General features: G+C 44.4%; 1 protein-coding gene across 1 annotated transcript in view; it reads right to left on the reverse strand.

The window, feature by feature from the left end:
• Nucleotides 1-21,105, reverse strand: part of cntnap2a (contactin associated protein 2a) — a 1,233,088-nt gene that overhangs the window by 675,651 nt on the left and 536,332 nt on the right. Inside the window, 1 exon segment of the mRNA XM_034162408.1 lies at nucleotides 3,427-3,620. Within this exon segment, the coding sequence (XP_034018299.1) occupies nucleotides 3,427-3,620 (194 nt within the window).

A 21,105-nucleotide genomic window follows, 5' to 3' on the forward strand; every position in this document is an offset into this window, starting at 1 on the left:
TGTTTGGATTTAGAAGATGCTTTATATTAACATTGAAAAGCCCTTTTGACTTATATTTTGTATTATATTTTAGTGTATGTAAAGCCACTTCTAACAAGACTTTGACCTTGAAAAATTTTTTCAAGATAAAAATTTGTGGAGTTGGAAACTAGTATTGGCGGAGATTTGCGCTCTGCAGCGTGGGGCTGTAGTTTATTAAATGTGTTCCTTGTCAGCTGATATCTGGCACAGAAAAAAAAAAGAAAAGAAAAAAAAAGTGACATGTCGTGACGTGCACAGTCAGTTTTCAATGTTAAGCATGAAGACAATAATTTACTTCACTGAAAACTCACTCTCATGGAAGCTTAAAAAGCAAAATTCCTACCTGTTTAAATCCACGCAGATCTGCAGTTAAATAATCCATTTGTTGCTGTTCATGATTCCTGCTCATTAAGATAAAAAAAAAAAAAAAATCCATAATTTTCTCGTCAGCCTCACACTGAAAACAGTAGAACATCCAGTCTGTCACCATCAACACGTGAAGTCAGTTTCCCCATGTTCGGTCCATAAATGCTGCGTGTTCTGTGTCCCACTCCCTCACCCCCAAAACGGCAGCAAGAAAGATCTCAGTTTGAACTCCCCTTAAAGTTTTGAACATGCACAAAACTTTCTGACAAACTTTGTTTATGCTGGGGTCATGGAATTAATTTATTTTAGGTGGGTTTTTAATAAACTTTCATAAAAATAATCATCTAATTTCAGGTGGGTTTTGAACCAACTTTCTTCAAAAAAGTTGGTGGGGTGATGCTTGGCCCTGGGCTCTCGGACATGCGAATATGGTATTTACTGAGAAAACTGGTGAGGTGTTCAATACTCATTTTACCCGCCATAAGTATATAATAGGTACTGCTTGAAAAAACAACAACAACAACAATAACAACAACAACAACAAAAAACAAAAGTTCTTTGACGTAAGGTACTAAAAACTTTTTCTAAAACCTTCAAGGCTCTGCCAATATTTTTTATAGTTTGTGAAGGTATCTATGGCAGAACTTGTCTGATGATTTCAATAAGTTCTCCTCTTCATCCACTACATATTTACCCCACATTGACATGGGGTTGATGAGGGGGAAATTGGAGAAATCGGCCTGATGCGAATTTGGCCCCAGGTGTGAACTGGGCATGTGGCTAACCTTACCCCTAACCTGGGCTGAGTTTTAAACCCAGGCCAAGATCTCTGGAGGGATGACGAGGTCTCTTGCTACATGTGAGGGCAGCCCCCCAAAATTCAATTCCATGGCTGAAAGCTAGGATTTGAGGGTGCAGTTTTATAATCAAGCATTTTTGATTAACTGTTTGCTTGAGGCTTAACAAGCATATTGAATGTACTTCCAAGTGAAGAAAATCAACAATCTAACAAACCTGTAAATCAGGCGTATGCGTGTCATCACCCTCATGTGATGCATGTGGAAGAGCTTGGAAAGGCAAATCAAACACTATGGGGATCAGCTCATTAAGATTTACTCTACATTACCTTTAGTGGTCAAAACAACTCCCAGGGGTGCCTAATCTAATTTAACAGTAAAAAGTCTTCATTATGATGTGATTTATGTACAAATCTATCTTTCATAACGATGTTATTGGCAGCCTTTCCCTGTCAGCTTGGTTGTTGCGTAGCTCATTAATTGTGTTGTGAAAGTATGGGCAGCCTCACAGGCATTTTCCTCTGTTTAGGCATTTTAATTATTGCACCACTTCATCAATGCCAATGTGACTCCTCAGCAGGACATTAGCAAAGAATTAAAAACATTATTTTTCACAAAGCCAATATTGCTGGTAACAGAGCTTTACCAATTATCCCCAGCAGTGAATCACCCAGTTGGAACTGGCGTCAAAGTCTCATAGACTCAAAGCTTCAAATCCGAGCTGCTGTGAAAGCGTTAAGTCATCAATGTGGCAGTGATTGGGGGGGGGGGGGGGGGGGGGGTCGCTGCCCGCTCCGCATCCACCGGAGGATGGAATTGAGCTGAAAGTGATTGAGTGGCAATGACTTCCACCCCCATGATCAATACCACTGATGGCTCCAATACAATCAGCACCTGCACTCATATGAGGCACACAGCTGTGCACAAACTTTTTCACCTTAAAGACCAAAAAGTGTTTGGACTTTTATTTGCATTGCTGGAATCCCAAAGCTTCTCCACATAAGTCAAAGGGGAGAGAAACCAAATAGGTGTTCCTCGTAACTGTGCACAAAGGTTATTGATTATATGTGCCTGGCTAAAAATTATTTGCTTTATAGTTATTTACATAAGCAGTGTTCTGAATTACATTGGCAATAAATTAAAAAGCAATATATATGTCATACAGCTGAACAAAAAAGTAATTGCTAGCTATAGTTCCAAAAACACCCTAAAGATGAGTGGGATTTGAAAAATTTATAGGAATATTAGAGCAATGAATCAGGGTTAATAGCAGGAAGAAAACACTACTGAAAAATAATAATCTGTGTCCAATTATGATACAGTGCACAAAAACAACAGCTTAATTTACTTTCGGCTATAAAAGATCCATATTTGTCAAAGTAACTATTCTGAACAAGTAAAAAAAAAAAAAGCATACCGATGGAGCTACTTTACGTGTTTATAAAGTCATTAAGTAGAACGTCTTCTGTGCTAAACACAAGACAGACGGCATTCACTGGATTATTTTTATACCCCACACAAATCAAGCTGTCCATCCGTCCAGTTTGTCCGTAAAAACAATGCACCCCATTTGAAGGCACACACTGAAGAAAATTAATTTGGTCGAACATCATCAAGGGACGGAACTGGACCTTTGTGTTTAAATTATGCAGAGCTTTCTTTTTCTAACAGAGCTGTGGACCTGTAAATTCAGTTATTTTGTCATTGTTTTGGGCTCTATGCATCTGTCCAGCCAAGTGTGAACAAAATAACTTAGAGGGTTGACATTATTTGGACCAAACTTGGTGTACTGATTATACCTCTATACTTATATAAAGGGGATATTTATTCATGATTCTCTAACAGGAAGCAGTTTCAGTCCTTGTCTAACAGCCAACAGCAAATGTCCATGTTATTTAAGGATATCAGTTCTAACACTGCCTTGCTGCTTGCAGCCACTGACCTGGAAGCTACCTCTTCCACCCCACCACCATCACCGGTCCCTGTCTGATATCTTTTTCCCCGCCTTCTTCCAATGGCAGGATTCAAGGATCTGTGTACCCCTACACAGTTATGATTCTGACCGCCGACAAATATTCTGGACAGCATCACTATGGATTCAAATCTAATGTTTTCTTATCTCCTGAGTCTTTATGGTTGAATTGACAGTAGGAAAGGTACAGCCTACAGAACTCTTAGAACCACCACAGAGCTTCACCTTCAAACCTCTTCAGTGCATTTAAAAAATTTCCTCTTCACTCACCCAAATGTTGCCATCTTGGTGGTATGGTTTCCAGTTCCGTCCTGTGTCACTATAGAGGAGGCGGTACCGAGTAGTCCAGTCAGAACTGCTGTAACGACCCTGGGTTGCTATGGCGCTGACCTGCTTTCTGGAACCCAGGTCCACCTGTAGCCACTGATAGTGATCACTGTCTAAAGGAGACCATCCACCAGCACCTGCGAAGAAAACATTCCATGATGAATGGAAATATGTCTTATAGCTCAACTCGTTTTAAAATAAAATGCGGTCACAAACTAGCGATTAGTTACATCATTGATCTGCCAATTTGTAACTGACCATCAATAACTGAATTCATCATAACTTTAAAACTACAAGTTTTATGTCTTTACTGATTAAACCCGCATGCAAAGAGATGCACGGCCAAGCAGCCTTGGAAGTCTACTTGAACTTTAAGAGCCAAGACCTGAAACTGACCGTCACTGAGACTGTGCACATGCCTGCGTTTCATTCTGCCAATATGCACCATGCTAAGCACAAGTAGCGCTTAACAGAAACCACAGTAACAAACATTGGTGGAAAAAAATTATTTTTAGCAAGTGCTTCAGATGAATTATAAGCTAAGATTTATGCATTTCTGTGCAGACCAGTTCTCCAGTCCAAGACCGACAGAGAGGCAGCACAGTGCTGCAGGAACGACATCTAACAAAGAGTAGTTACACAGTTTCAGTCCCGCGTGGGAGAAGTAATGTTTTATTAAGTGCACACCGGGTTACAACCGGCTGAATGACTCGTGCACTCCACTTGTGAATCATATAATCGGCTGACACACTCACATCTTCAGGAATACCATTATATATGTATGAAAGACATTTTCCTAAATGGAACAGTTTTCGTGTTTGAATGACCAACATAATTTGAAATTTTGAGTGCTGGAAAGTCCACAGCACAACACTGAAACCATGACATTTTTTTCAATTTCAATTTATTTTCATTTATATAGCTCCAAATCAGACTTGCCTCAAGCCGCTACACAAAGGTCTAACCATACCTTACCAACCACCAGAGCAACAGTGGTAAGGAAAAACTCCCTCTGAGGAAGAAACCTCAAGCAGACCAGACTCAAAGGGGTGACCCTCTGCTTGGGCCATGCTACAAACATAAATTACAGAAACAATTCACAGAACAATTCACGGATGAATATACAAGGAATGCTGTTGGTGCACAGGACAGGAGGGTCACCAACACAAATACAACTCCCATCTCTGGATGGAGCTGCACCTTAAACAGAGAGAAAAAAACAGAATCAGGCATGAAAAAGACAAAAAATACTGTATAATTTGCCAGCATTAATCAACATGAAAAACAGAAGAAATACTAAGGTGATCGCCAGCTACTAGCTCTGGGCTTCACTAAAAGACCCAGAATTTAGGTAAATTTGAGGCTGCGGCACGCTCAAACTACTAATAAAATGAATTAAAAGAGTAAAAGGCATAAAACAAGACTGTACCAGTATGCTAGCCATATGAAAGGGAAAATAAGTGCGTCTTAAGTCTGGACTTGAAAGTCACCACAGAATCTGACTGTTTTATTGACGCAGGGCAGGGAGATCATTCCACAGAACAGGGGCATGATAAGAGAAAGCTCTATGACCTCCAGACTTCCTATTCACCCTAGGGACACAAAGTAGTCCTGCACCCTGAGAACGTAAGGCCCGGGCTGGTACATAAGGTTTAATTAGGTCAGCTAGGTAGGGAGGTGCCAGTCCATGAATAATTTTATAGCTAATTAACAGAACCTTAAAATCTTATCTCACTGGGACAGGAAGTCAGTGAAGAGACACCAAAATGGGTGTAATGTGGTCAAACATTCTGCTTTGTGTCAAAAGTCTGGCTGCAGCATTTTGAACCAATTGGAGAGCCCTAATGCTAGACTGCGGTAAACCAGAAAATAGAACATTGCAGTAGTCCAATCTAGAAGAGATAAACACATGGATCAGGGTCTCAGCATCAGCCATAGACAGGATGGGATGAATCTTTGCTATATTTTGCAGGTGGAAGAAAGCAGTCCTAGTAATACAGTATTTCTAATGTGGAGGCCAAAGGACAAGGAAGGATCAAAAATTACACCAAGGTTCCTCACTTTGTCAGTGTGATGTATGACACATGAGCCTAGGCTGAGCGTTAACTGGTCAAATTGATGCAGATGTCTCACTGGACTAAGAACCATCATTTCAGTCTTATCAGAGTTTAAAAGTAGGAAGTTTGTAGACATCCAACTTCTCACTGCTGCAAGGCAATCTTCTAAGGATTTTATATGAACAAGATTACCAGCAGTTATCGGCATGTATAACTGAGCATCATCTGCATAGCAGTGAAAGGTAATCCCAAAATGCCACAATATTTGCCCAAGTGGTGCTATATAAAGGGAGAAAAGCAGGGGGCCTAAGACAGACCCCTGTGGAGCCCCAAATTTCATGTCACTAAGGTTAGAGGTAGTGTTACTGTGCAAAACACAGTGAGAATGACATCAGCCATGCAAGGGCATTCCCAGTAATCCTAAAATGATTTTCCAGCCTATCAAGTAGAATATGATGATCCACTGTATCAAATGCAGCACTGAAATCTAACAGCAACAGAACTGTAGTGGTTTCCAAATCCATTGTAAGCAGAACATCATTCATCACTTTAGTGAGAGCCGTCTCTGTGGAATGATATTTTCTAAAAGTAGACTGCAGTGGCTCAAAGAGATTATTCTCAGTAAGATTGTTCACGAGCTGCCTTGACACCACTTTTTCCAGAATTTTAGAGCAAAATGATAGATTTGATATCGGCCGATAGTTTTTCAATACATTAGGGTCCAGATTAGGTTTCTTAAGTAATTGTTTAATCACTGCAGATTTGAAACATTTAGGAACAGATCCAGAAGTTAAAGAAAGATTAATAATTTCCAGCAGAGTCAGCCCAAGAGTGGGCCATAGGTCCTTAAACAGTTTTGTTGGTATAGGATCAAATAAACAGGTTGTGCTTTTTGTTGACATTACGAGTTTCGTCAGCATGCCTAGTGAGATACTATCAAATTCTGTAAATGTAGGTAATACCTCAGTAGTGGTGCCCACCTCAATAGCATGGTGGCTGGGTTAAGACATGCTGGGATATGTTTAACCTAATGTCTTATTTTCTTCTCAAAGTAATCCAGGAAATCTTGTGCTGTAAAAGGAGAACAAACTACAGTTGGTTGTCCATGAATAAGTGTTGCCACCATGTCGAACAAGAACTTTGAGTTATGCTTGTTTTTGTTGATCAAATCAGAATAGTAGGTCCACTTTGTAGCCAATAATGCATGCTTATAGTCTAAGATAGCATCATGCCGCGCAAGGTGGAATGCTTCTAATTTTGAACAACGCCATTTCCGTTCTAGACCTCTTGCTTTTTGCTTGAGGTCATGCAGGTAATCATTGAACCAAGGTGACTGTGATTTGGGTATCTAAATGTACTATGAATGAGTTGATTGATCAATGTTAACACTAAGCTTGTTTAGCTCCCATTTCTGCCTCTTCAAACTGTTGTAAAACCTCAAAGATCAGTGTGAGGATATCACAAGATTGGTCACAGGAATATTTAACTTTTCAAATTTGAATGAGAAAAAAAAAAAAGACAGGTGGCATCATGGATAAATGTGCCCGTCTCAACTTCATCTTCGGTTTGCAATTTGTTTATACTCTCATACCGGTTCAGAACTCGAATATTAAGCCGTGCTTCTTTGGTTGGGTTTCCTATTTGATGCACTTTCTGCTGCTGTATGTGGTAATGGCCCCAGTGGTGAACAATGTGCTGCTGCAGAACAGCAGAAAACTCAGAGAAGGTCCCTGGTATTTCATGAAATATTTTATTTGAAGGTAAACAATGCAAAAATGAAAGATGCACATCCTTTGTTGATGTGACTCCAAATTTCAAGTCAGTTAATCTTAACACCTTTGAGTGAACCCGGGAGTCTCTGTTTCATGGATCTGAATTGCAGAAGTGTATACCTTGAAACCTTGAACAACCTTGGAAAACTTTAGAGGGTCCAGAACGGGTGAATTGAGATACAGTACCCATAAGGTTGTTGTATATGCCATAACATCACCAGGAGGTGACACAGTTGTGTTAAACGTATCCTGCAGGTGTGCTACAGTGTCTGTGTTTGTGCTGTGGTTGTTAATGCATTCTTTGCTTGGTACCAGCATGGTGGATTGTAGCACCAAACCATCATGCTTGGAGAAACTGGATCATCACACTCCGGTCTGTCACAGGTATTAATCATGACCTTCCAGAACACATGTGAAAGTGGGATCGAAGCTCAAGTTGATTCAACTTGTGAATATTCTCATGTTGGGAAGACTCTAAAATCGTAAGCAGCTGGATGATGAAACTTTTTCAAACCCCCCCCAAGAAGACAATGGTCATGATGTATCTCAACAGTGTTTGCAGCACAGCGTAGACGACTTATCACTTCAGTTTCTAGCCTCCTACCATGGGGGCCGTGCCTCCCTGCTATCTGCTCACAAGCACCAGGCCCAGAATATTACTCTCATCTGACAAGAATAATAGGCATTTCCAACTTTTATTGCAATCTGCTTTGAGCATTTATTCAGTGGAGTAGCTGAAATGCAATAAATATGCCTAAATTGAGAAACTCAGGAAATGGGCTTTTTCATGGCACAGTATTTTTTTCCTCCACACTCGTCTGCTAAATATATTCAGGAACACAGTTCCCAAGGTGATAATCTCACATACAAGTTAGGTGCACTGTCCAGGGGAACGTTCTGACACATTTCAGTATTTCAGTGAAGGATATAATAATCTCTGAAAGGGTCAAAGGAAGCTTCAATGCCCCCCCCCCCACCGGTTATAGGAAAATTGTGGAAATGGATGACTGTGTTTGCTTCCTAATTCATCCAATGGCAGCCAATGTCCTTGTGCCATCAGAGACTTCACCACTCCATCTTCATTCCAAGACAAACCCACATGTTCAGTCGAGACGTTGCCCCTTATGCACCTCCAGATGTTGACCTGAGGAAGAGCCAAACTTTAGTGGGTTTCGCAAAGGATCTCGGGTTAAACGATGTAGAAAAACAACATGACTTCTGGAGAGAAGGGAAAGAGAAATGTTGGCCGTGATCCCACTGACCTGATTTCATCTGGCATTAGAAGCAAAGAAAAGCTGTACAGGCTCGTGCACGCCTTTTACACAAACACACCGACCTCCAAAGATGTACCAGTGCGGCAAACAGCGGTGCTTGTGACAGACAGCCACTGTGAAATGATTATCGGGAAGAGTGGGTGGTGGATGGCCTGCAAACTGGCCGTGTCATGGCAGTCATCTTTGATTTTCTCTAATAGATTTTTCCCCCTAAAGGACAGATAAGAAAGTGGTCAGCTGAAAGCACCAGCGAAGAAGAGCAACTGATACACAACTGACAACAAGTGCCAGACACCAAGCAGAGTAGACAAACTAAAGCATAGAAAGTATGAGAGAGCAAGAAAAGAGCATCAAACAAAGATCAGTGAAGGCAAGAGAGATTATAGGCATATGATAAAATAGAGGGTGGGTCGATTGTGATGATTCCCCTCCGACAAAAATCCTATATATTATCCAATTACAGAGCCATTACACTCCAGCCCCTGTCTCGACAGATAACCAGGCTCGTATCAGTGGAAACGTCAATACCTCAAAAACCTCGTTGCAGCAAAGCACTTCCCCTGTGGGGATAAAACGCTATCAAAGAGGAGAGTGAAGGGAGGGATGGAGCTAGGGCGATGAGAACGGGTGGGATGATGGTGATAGATAAATAAGTTAAAAACAGCAAGCTTTGTGGACAATAGGTGACATGCAGCCGCAGCAGCAGCAGCAGCTGGGGTGTCGTCGGGAAGAGTGACGTACAGAAATGGAAATGAGCAAGACTAAGAGAGACAGATGAAGGAAAGACAAGAGGGAGTGATGACGGACGATTTTATGGCTGTGATATTCATCAGGCCAGAGATGAAAGATCTTGTGGATGCACTGAAAGAAGAAAAAAAAAGAGTGAAAGAGAGCAATGCAGTTATGGTAAAGAAGGTGATGGATGAGGCCGAGAGCAACGAGGGGAAGAGGAACAGCGCAAAGGGAAAAGAATGGAAAACCTGGGATAAAGAGAGATGAACTGAACCCATTTAGAGGGAGTGCCATCAACGGAGAGCAAACTGCAGGTGGGTTTGAACCATGTGGAACAGAAAGCAGAGACTGGAGTGGGTAAAGGTGGAGTTGAGTGTGCACGGTATAACGGGTGATTCCATTCAAGAGAAAAATCTCACTGCCAGTAGAGGGCTTTTATTACAAACACCACAAATCCAAAGCATAGCAATAAAACATGGCACTGAACCATCCATCCATCCATCCATTTTCTTCCGCTTTATCCGGAGTTGGGTCGCGGGGGCAGCAGCTCAAGCAAAGCCGCCCAGACCTCCCGATCCACACACCTCCTCCAGCTCCTCCGGGGGAACCCCAAGGCGTTCCCAAGCCAGCCGAGAGATGTAGTCCCTCCAGCGTGTCCTGGGTCTTCCCCGGGGCCTCCTCCCAGTGGGACGTGCCCGGAACACCTCTCCAGCGAGGCGTCCAGGGGGCATCCGGAAAAGATGCCCGAGACACCTCAACTGACTCCTTTCAACGTGGAGGAGCAGCGGCTCGACTCCAAGCTCCTCCCGAGTGACCGAGCTCCTCACCCTATCTCTAAGGGAGCGCCCAGCCACCCTGCGGAGGAAACTCATCTCGGCCGCTTGTACTCGCGATCTCGTTCTTTCGGTCATGAGCCAAATCTCATGACCATAGGTGAGGATCGGAACGTAGATCGATCGGTAAATCGAGAGCTTTCCCCCCCTACTCAGCTCTCTCTTCACCACGACGGTCCGATACAGCGACCGCATCACTGCAGATGCTGCACCGATCGGTCTGTCGATCTCACGCTCCATCCGTCCCTCACTCGTGAACAAGACCCTGAGATACTTAAGCTCCTCCACTTGAGGCAAGGACACTCCACCGACCTGAAGAGGGCAAAGCACCTTTTTCCGGTCGAGAACCATGGCCTCGGATTTGGAGGTGCTGATTTTCATCCCGGATGCTTCACACTCGGCTGCAAACCGCCCCAGTGCACGCTGAAGGTCCTGATTTGATGAAGCCAACAGAACCACATCGTCCGCAAACAGCAGAGACGAGATTCTGTGGTTCCCAAACCAGACCCCCTCTACACCCTGAAATTCTGTCCATAAAAATATAGAACAGAACCGGTGACAAAGGGCAGCCCTGGCGGAGGCCAACGTGCACTGGAAACAATTTTGACTTACTACCGGCAATGCGAACCAAGCTCCTGCTGCGGTCGTACAGGGACCGGATAGCCCTTAGCAAAGGACCCCGGACCCCGTGCTCCCGGAGCACCCCCCACAGGGTGCGCCAAGGGACACGGTCGAATGCCTTCTCCAGATCCACAAAACACATGTGGACTGGTTGGGCAAACTCCCATGAACCCTCGAGCACCCGATGGAGGGTGTAGAGCTGGTCCAGTGTGCTGCGACCAGGACAAAAACCACACTGCTCCTCCTGAATCCGAGGTTCGACCATCGATCGAATTCTCCTCTCCAGTACTCTGGAATAGACCTTACCGGCGAGGCTGAGGAGTGTGATCCCCCTATAGTTGGAACACACCCTCCGGTCCCCCTTCTTCATCCACCCCAGGAGCCTTGCCACCGAGGAGCTTTCTAACCACCTCGGTGACTTCGGCCTGGGTAATGGATGAGTCTGTCTCCGAATCCCCAGTCTCTGCTTCCTCTTCGGAAGATGTGACGATGGGATTGAGGAGATCCTCGAAGTACTCCTTCCACCGCCCGACAACATCCCCAGTCAGGGTCAACAGCTCCCCATCCGCACTGTAAACAGTGCCGGTGGAGAGCTGCTTCTGCCTGCTGAGGCGTGGGACGGTTTGCCAGAATCTCTTCGAGGCCGACCGATAGTCCTCCTCCATAGCCTCCCCGAACTCCTCCCAGACCCGAGTTTTTGCCTCTGCGACTGCACGGGCTGCGGCACGCTTGGCCTGCCGGTACCTGTCAACTGCCTCTGGGGTCCCACCTACCAACAAAGATAAGTAGGACTTCTTCAGCTTGATGGCATCCCTTACTTCCGGTGTCCACCACCGGGTTCGGGGATTGCCGCCGCGACAGGCACCAGAGACCTTGCGACCACAGCTATGAGCAGCTGCATCGACAATGGAGGTGGAGAACTTGGTCCACTCGGACTCCATGTCTCCAACCTCCCCCGGGATCTGGGAGAAGCTCTCCTGGAGGTGGGAGTTGAAGACCTCGCTGACAGAGGGTTCTGCCAGTTGTTCCCAGCAGACCCTCACGATACGTTTGGGCCTGCCAGGTCTTACCGGCTTCCTACACTCCCAGCGGATCCAACTCACCACCAGGTGGTGATCAGTCGACAGCTCTTTCAAACCAATGAACCAATTCAGTGGAATAAGTCCTATACAGGCATCACAGGCCATTGGTGCTTGCGCTTAGCCCAGGATTCTGTAGGAAGAAGTGCGTGAGACTCTACAACTCCCCCTGGATAGGATACCAATCCATCGCAGGTTCCTTCCCCAGTGAAGACGTATACCCATTTCCAGCTGGGTCAACTGACCATGCAGAATAAATGTCTTGTCCAAGGACAAAGACAGGTTGCATGTTCAGAACTGAATCCAGTTTTCCTATTGATAGTCCAACACCTGTCCCACTGAGGTACCTGCTCTAAATTCATTCCACATTTGCTGAGGTGTTCATCCTGTAAAAAGGTATCTCTGCACAATGTACTTCAGTTCAGTCAAGCACCTTCAGTCGTGGGAGGTGCCAACACAGCCTCCATTCATAGTGCAGTTGGCCATTAATAGGTACGAGTCAAGCTCTTGGATAATTTTACCGAGCTGTTCAAGGACACTTAACTACTGACAGGTGAGAATGAAATTCCTCTTCTAAACTGAAAATGGTGCTTATCAGACAAACCAGCTGAGATGGCTGTTGGAGTAAAAAAACAAAAAAAAAAAAAAAAAAAACTACAGAATGTTGCCACTTCGTGGCATACCATCGCCAGTTTCTGAATAAAGGGTGCATTACACTAATATTTTGAACAAATAATTTGGCAGCAAATCAATTAATTTAGTAACTGCTACAATTCTTGAACATGCACAAACAATATCTAATGCTGACTTTGACCTCTTTGGGGACTCTCACCTTATTATGGTGGAATGAGCTCTGTATCCTATGAATATGAGAGCTGTGTTGTCTGTAGCCTTTGTGCTCCTGGTGGGGTCTTCCATGGCAAATTGATCTCAAGTGAGGGGCCAGTTCACAAAGGTTCCACGGACAAACAAGGCACAGGAACCATGGCCCAGCCGGAGGAAGCTCAGGGCGCCCATCTGGAGCCATGCTTGTACAACGAGCCCATCAGTGAGCGTGTGGTGGCTGGGCTTGCCAAGGAGCGTGGCCGGGCACAGCCTGAAGAGGCAGTATGGAGTTTCAATCTCCACCCTATGGGCTCACCATCCGCGGGGGGGTTGGGTGGGTTCTACAATGGGTGGCAATGAAAGTCGAGAGCCTCGATGGACCAAACCCAAGTGGCAAAAGCTAGCTCTGAGAATGTTCTGGACACTTGGTGAAGAGAGGGGCAGAGCTGTCAGTTGATCACCATCTGGTGGTGAGTTGGATCAGAGGATGGGGGAGGACTTTGGACAGACCTGGTAAGCCTGGATAGCGCAGATAAACCCGGGAATGTCTGGAGGAGCCCACTGTCTGACAGATCTTCAACTCACACCTCTGGCAGAGCTTTTCTGACATCCCTATGGAAGTTGGGACACTGAATCAGAATAGGCAATGCTCAAAGCTTCCTTTACTGAATTCACAGCAGGGAGATGTGACATGAAGGTCTTAGGTGCCTCAAGGAGCAGTAACCTTGAAATACTGTGGTGGACACTGGCTGTCAGGGAAGTCATTCGACTGAAGGAGTCTTTCAGGGGTATGTTATCTCTGTGGACTCCAGAGGCAGTTACAAGGTACCGACAGGCCTGAAAGGTGGCAGCCTCTGCTGTGGGGGAGGCAAAGCAGTGGGAGGAGTTCAGAACAAACATGGAGAAGGATTATTGGTTGGCACCAAGGTGCTTCTGGAGGACCATATGTGCCACCTCAAGAGGGGAAAATGAAGAACCATCCAAACTGTATGCAGTAAGGATAAGAGTCGGTTGACCTCAACTGATGAGGTAATTAGGCATTGGAAGGAACACTGAGGAACTCCTGCATCAGAGTGGTGTGCCCCCTGTCGTAGAAGCAGAGCTGGAAACTGATGGGGGATCATCATCAATTTCTCTGGTAGAAGTCACTGAGGTAGTCAAACCATTCTGCATTAGCAAAGGCCCGAGGTTTGATGAGATCCATCCAGAAATGCTGAAGGCTCTGGGTGTGGAGGGACTGTCTTGGATAAGACGTCTCTTCAACATTCTGTGTAGATGTGCCAAAGGAGTGGAATATTTGGGTGGTGGTCCCCATATTTTAAAAAGGGGACCAGAGAGTGTGCTCCAACTACAGGGGCATCACACTACTCAGCCTCCCTGGTAAAGTCTACTCCAGGGTGCTGGAAAGGAGGGTTTGGCCGATAGTCAAACTTGGATTAAAGAGGAACAATGCAGTTTCATCATGGTGGTGGAACAAACGGCCAGCTCTTCATTCTCACAAGGATCCTGGGGTGGTGGGGGGCCTGGGAGTATCCCATCCAGTTGTTTTATAGCCATTTATACAACTTTATGATGAAGTGGTATAGAGGAAGATTTTCTTAAAAAGAAGACCTGAAAGTTTAGCTACAAATTGCCACAAGGTACATCTGAGATGCAAACTAGGATTTGATCTGTTTTGGTGAAGACTATCCTTCTCCGCTCTACTCCACTATGAAGCTAAGAGCAGTGATGCAAAATGCAAAGCTTGCACTGTGCACAATTTCTCCATTCACAGCCACATAAGCCTATAACTTCTTCTGGGTTGTCTGGGAATCTTGGTGGCTTTCCTTCTTGCACAATCAATCTTGAGAACTGTCTACTCCATGCAGATTTACCATAGAGTGCCATACTGTTTGTATTTATTCATAATTGATGTAAATAAAGGCCAAGAAATATTCATTGGCAGCTTCACCATCAGAGAGCCTCGTCCACAACGACCACAAAAGACTCCAAGCTGTCATTGATGTTAAAGGGGGCAATTCACAGTATTAACCCTCTGTGGTCGACGCCATTGTATACGACGGCTAAGACCAAGCTTTAATCAATTATAAATAACTTTTTAATGATATGAGATAGAAACTTACTTTTTTTTGCTGAAAGGTTAACTCCGTGGACTTTCAAGCCAGCCATCGGCCATCTTTGTACTCCTCATAGAAGCTGTGTGATGATGTGCGCAATGTGAGTGTCCAATCGGAATTGGTTCACTGTCACATGGTTTTCCAAAATCCAATCGTAGGGTAGATTTACCTGACGTGAAAAGCCAAAGATCATTTTCAGGAGTGATATGTTACCAGTTGGCCTGTTTAAATAGCCCCCTGGGTGCTCCATTGAGTACATACTCAGTGTGCCCTGCACCATTACACACAGCAATCAGTGAAAGCAGACGGAGAGCCTCTGATGACAATCTCTCATGCTCAAACAAAGAGTGTGTATCTATCAGTATTGTTCCACTAGTTTGCATGTGAATGTTACTGGATATCTCTGTTGCTTTCTCTGCATAAAGCACTGTTTACCATATCAATAAACAACAAAACGCATAGACCATCTTGTATATATTGTTCAAAATGTGCATTTGTGTTTATTGTTTGAACCTTTTTGTTGTACAGTCTTTCACACAAGACCTAAATAACCTTTATAAAATGTCAAAACAGTTGTTTATTCTAGTTTGCTGTGTGTTTTGAATAAATGTGCGTAGAAAACGTTTTCCTTGCCAATTTTTGATTGTAAACCTTTATTACACTTATAAAACACAACAAAAAACATATATATTCTGAAACCACAGGTTGTCCTGAAATAAAGAGACAAAACTTGATTGTGGGATGCAGGGAGAGCTGTTAACAGCAGTAATAAAACATTTATGCCAGGCAAGTGAACTGTCCAAAAAATGCCCTCGGACTGTTGTGATTATGATTTAAAAAGAGTAGACACAGTTGTTTGACAATAAATGGCTTCACCCAACCACTTACAATGAGTGGAAAAAAGTTGAAAAATGGCAACCAAAAAAAAAAAAAAAAGAAAAAAGAAAAAAGTTCTGCAAGCCAAAGGTATGTAAACCTTTGAGCACAACTGTATGTACAAACCCTGGCTGGAGAAGTAACTTTCGATGTACTCACGTCCCATCAAAGTGGAGGTGTAGATTCTATGATATCCCGAGAATAACTGCTAACATCAATGGTCCTCGGGGTCTATAGAGTACTTGTATCTTTATCTTATTATCTTGCATGAATGTTTGCTGTGTAAAGAGGTTTTATCCACAACCATTTGGCTAGACTGCCTGGACACAATTTTCATTCTAAATCCCAAGAACAACAACCCTCTTCGACTGTTTGTTGCCTTTAGGGATTGTCAGCGCCCCCCGCCTCCACAAACCAATTTTCCAACACTGCCAAGGGAATCAATGTGCTAATAAGGATTGTTTTCTCATGCAACACTGCTACTATTTTTTTATTTTTTTTTATTTAGTATCTATAGTCCACCAATCGTAGTTCTGACAGTACAGTAAAAGAATGAAAAGAGGACAGTTGGGGCAAGGGAGAATGAGGAGAAACGAGGTTCTGGTTTGAAGGAAGAGTTGGGAAGTAGCCAGACATTAAGGTTCAAACGATTACAAAAGTGATGCCAGGCAATTCTTTTGGAAAGATGTACTAAAACAAAGTTCTGAGCAAAGAGCCGTGGGCTAAAGAGCTCGATGTTAAAGGTCAAAGGGAGAAAGAAGGGTTAGAGGATGTGGGGGCAAAAAAAGCATGGGCATCTCAGGGATGAGACTGAAAAATACTGTCAGGAAAGAGGACAGGAAGCAAAAGAACAGATGAGAGGTGAGAGGAAGGCGGCCCATTTTGACAGAGGTTAGAAGGGGTGGGAGGGGGGGTCATATATATTGGGGGAAAAAAAGAACAGAGGCGTAGGGAAAGGTGAGAGCGGGAGAGAGCAAGGTGAGAAACGAAAAGAGGTTGACAGAATAAAGTGGAGATGGCGAAGGGAAGAACGGAAGGTGAGAAATGGAGTGAGTGAAGACAGGCAAGGCCAAAAGAAAAAGAGGGATGGCAGAAGTAAAATGGGAGGAGAGGTGCATCATGGGAATGTCACTGCTCCCTCGCCTGTCACACACACAGATGTTAGGGGAGGACAAGAGGAGCAGAAGGAGGTAAGGAGAGAGAACAAAGAAGCACAGAAGGTCAATGAAACCACTTCTAAGGATGAAAAAGGCAAGAAAGCAAAGAAGACTCCGAAATACGGAACCAGACCAACACACAAATGCAACAAGCGATAGAAGCAAAAATGGCCTAAAACACACAAACTGTTTTCTCCCACTAAGTCAGATGCTTTTACTAAGTTTTCATGGTAATTTATAGACAATTTGGACTCGTCACCAACAAATTTGGCAATTGCAAACTGTGCCTGCCTGGAGGTTTTGCATCAACTTTTGCAGCTTGACAGGCAGTAGATTCTTTTTCTCCTCTCTCAAACCACTGATTCAACTTGAACATGGACATACCATAGAAAGGGCCAAAGAAAAATGAACAGAACCTTCAAGACATCAAAATTGTGAAAGAAAAGGGCTGTGACGCTTCGGTATTTGTGGTGAGAGACTGAACTGAAAGACATGCTGTTAATTTTTCTGAAGAAGATCAGAAGGGCACAGGATGAGGTCTATATGATGGAGGCCTGCTTGAATTGTTTCATGATATTGTGCACTATAGAGGGAGAAATACGTAAAACCCTCTAATCTGTTTTTGAGGAACATCATTTTTAAACATTTCAATAATTTCCTTGCACATTTGTTGACAAACTGGAGATTCTCTGCCCATCTTTGGTCCTCAAAAATTCATCTTTTCACACATACTGCTTTTGTACCAGTCATGATTACAATTGCCTGTTAACATTACTGATTTGAAATATCATTACCAGTCCCAGTACTCTCTCATCACTCTACCACTTTGACCTTTCCCTTCTCTTCACACAGTCATGTACTTTAGGTATCTTTTTAAGGAGCTCTATATTGACTCAAACCCCAACTGTTTTTTGGAATGCAGGCATGAAAGGCAGGAATACACAAACGATTAAACACATTGGGGTCATATTGTAACAGTCAAGGTCGTGTGATGTACCTTTAAGAGAGACTATGCCACGCCACCAGAGGGCACAACAGTTATTACTATTAGTCAGTCTATGTGGCGCTCTCGTTATGGACGTATGTCTAAAGCCGAGCTCCCGTCTTTATATTTTGCCACTCGACTCACAAGTGATGCATGGGTTCGTACCTGAGTCGGATAATAAGTAGCCGTGTAACCTGGCATTGTATGGTTATATTGTTGTGTTTGTAATAAAGGCGAGCATTGTGGAAAACCCTGAACCTGAGCAGCTGTGCACTTCCTGGCTAATTGTCCTAGCCTCTGATGCTCTCAAAAACCCGCCGACTCTGGAAATACGGATCCGGACCATCACAATTGGCGCCCGAACAACTTTTCCTTGGACGATCTTGCAAAACCGGAGCCTACGAGCCCTTATCAGAACTCAAAAAGTGGATAAGTACTGTGGAGTGCGTAGCAGCCCGAACTGGTTAGCCGCGTGTGTCGGCAACATCAAAGGTCCAAACTGACTCGTTTGAACAAGTGTGGATTCACGTCGTGCTTTCTTGCTCCGCAGTTACCGGCTTTAGATAAACCACAATGCCGTGAGGATTCTTGAAACTGAACTGAAATGTGGTGAAGAAATAGCAAAAAAAAAAAAAAAAAAAAGAAAAAAAAAAGGATGTTTTAAAGACCTCAAACTGAGTTGTTGAGTAATAGCCATGGCTAAGTACCCTGAGTACTTCGACTTTGAAGATCCCCACGATGACATTGACTTCGCAGCTCTCCCAAGACTGTCTGCTCACACTAATGAAAATGTGGACCTTGCACGCAAAGTAGTGAACTTACAGGCCACAGTTGACATGCTTCAGCGCCTACATGAATCCCTTAATCTACAAGGAAAAATTCTGGAACATTGGGATAGAGATGACAAGTTAGCCGCTGCATGCCCCTCTGCCAACCACATCCCAGCAGCTACCTCGACCCCCTTTGTGCCTGCTCCTCTGTCCAGGAGAACTGCATATTCCAATGTGGCGACGCCATCACATGCTAAAGCTGCGGAGGATACGGAACATCACCAATCATATTCTCTTGAACTTGCAAACACTACAAGGGTTCTAGCAGCTGCATTACACCAAGCGAAGCTTGAGCCTCCTGTGTTTCCTGGCACTGGTGTAATCCACCCAGAAGACTGGCTATAATCTGTTAGTACTTACAGGTCTTCCTTTGAACTGTCAGATGCTCAAATCCTCAGGGAGCTGCCACGCTTTCTGTCTGGTGAAGCAAAGAAATGGTTCAGTGTGCTTAATAACAATGTTGCCAGTTGGAGCGATTTTTGTGTGCTGTTTAGGAGAGTCTTCCTCCCCTCTGATAACCAAGAGTGTGTATTGAGAGGCATTCTTGACTACTTCCAGGGTCCTGAGGAGCCCCTACCCACATTTGTAGAACACATGCTTGGTGAATTCAAAAAACTGAGGAATCCCCCATCTGAGACAGAGCAGATGGAGCTGATCTGTAAGCACGCCCAGGAGAAATACCGAGTCGCTCTTTTTAGCACACCTGTAGATTCAGTCACTGACTTAATGCTAAGAGCACATAATCTCCATTCTGTCCTTGGCCCCAATATCATGCATACTCCCCGCTTTCAAGCAAAACATAAAAATGAGGGTGGCACTCACTGCTTCAAATGCTCCATGCCTGGTTTTACATCCCGCACCTGCCCTAACTGCTCTATCACTCAGAGGGGCGCCCCGAGTCCTCCCAAGTCCATGCCTGAACTCCAACAAACTGAGCCTCAGGGTCTAAACTTCAACACTGATGGTACAAATGAGGCTGAGGGTGGCCCAGCATCAGTACCAAGGCCCCCTGGTAGGAGGCAGGGAAACTTCCAAGGGGGGAGGTCATTTCGTAGAGGCAACCCTCCCCCCCAGACAATAACTCCACCTCCCCCACCCTCTCCTGTCCCAGATGAGCAACCTGTGCTCAATCACGTTGAGGACGTAGCTTCGCTGTCTTCATGGAACACTCTATTTAAAGTCAAAGTGAACTTTAAAGGTGCAGCACTGGATACTTGGCACAGGAGCATCACTTTCAGCCGTAAGGGCGGACTTGATTTCAGGGAACAACCAAGATCAACCTGTTACTACAACCTGGTTTGCCCCTTCTCCTTGCAAATAACATACTGTAACCCACTAGGAGTCAGCTGGCTTACCATTGGATTTATGGGCAAGCGTGTCTACCAGAGATTCATTGTAATTGCTGAGCTCTCCTCCCCTATTGTTCTGGGAATGGACTTTATGATACGTACCTCCCTGTCCATACATGTGCCTACCAGAACAGTAACGATGGATGAGAACCAACCCTTCCCTGATGACCTTGAGGATGACAGGTCGGACGCCTGTGACTTTGAAGGTGGAAATATGATGTTTCTCGATGCTTCACCATCGGCTCTGAGTGACAAAGTAGAGGATGCTTGTTTAGTAGGGGTGGAAAAAGCTGAACTGTTAAGATTGCACAAGAGCTACAGTAGTCTGTTTGATGGTCACTTGGGCCGCACATCATTAGCTGAACATGTAATTGACACTGGGGAAGCAAAACCTGTCAACCTCCCTCCCTACTGCCCTTCACCTGCAAAAAAAAAAAAAAAAAAATCATTGAGGAGCAGGTTAAAAAAATGTTAAAGGAGGGCATCATTGAGCCAGCATCAGGACCATGGTCAGCTCCTGTGGTCATCGTGAATAAACCCCCACGAGATCCAAGATTTTGTGTAGACTTTCGGGGTCTCAATCAGCTGACTGTGAAAAACTCATATCCACTCCCACGTGTGGATGAATCACTAGATTTTCTGTCCCGGGGAAAGTACATTTCCACCTTAGATCTTGCTCGAGGTTATTGGCAAGTGGCCGTTGCTGAGGAGTCAAGACCAAAGACAGCTTTTGTCACACACTGTGGACTGTTCCAGTTCAAAGTCCTCCCCTTTGGCCTCTGCAATGCACCAGCAACCTTTCAGAGGCTCATGAACACTGTCCTGGCTGGTCTCATTTACAAATCCTGTGCAGTTTACCTGGATGACATAGTTGTTGCCTCTCCAACGTTTGAACAACACCTAGCAGATCTGGAGGAGGTCTTGGTGAGATTAAAATCAGCTGGCCTGTCCCTAAAACCGAGTAAATGCCAGTTCTGCCTTAGTGAGCTCACCTTCCTCGGTTATCGTGTCACCCCATCTGGTATTTACCCTGACCCTGACAAAGTCAAAGCTGTAAGGGACTTTAAAGCGCCAACCTCTGCAAAGCAAGTACGACAGTTCCTTGGCCTGTCAGG

The sequence above is a fragment of the Thalassophryne amazonica genome, chromosome 1 (genome assembly GCF_902500255.1).
Source record: "Thalassophryne amazonica chromosome 1, fThaAma1.1, whole genome shotgun sequence".
NCBI lineage: Eukaryota > Metazoa > Chordata > Actinopteri > Batrachoidiformes > Batrachoididae > Thalassophryne > Thalassophryne amazonica.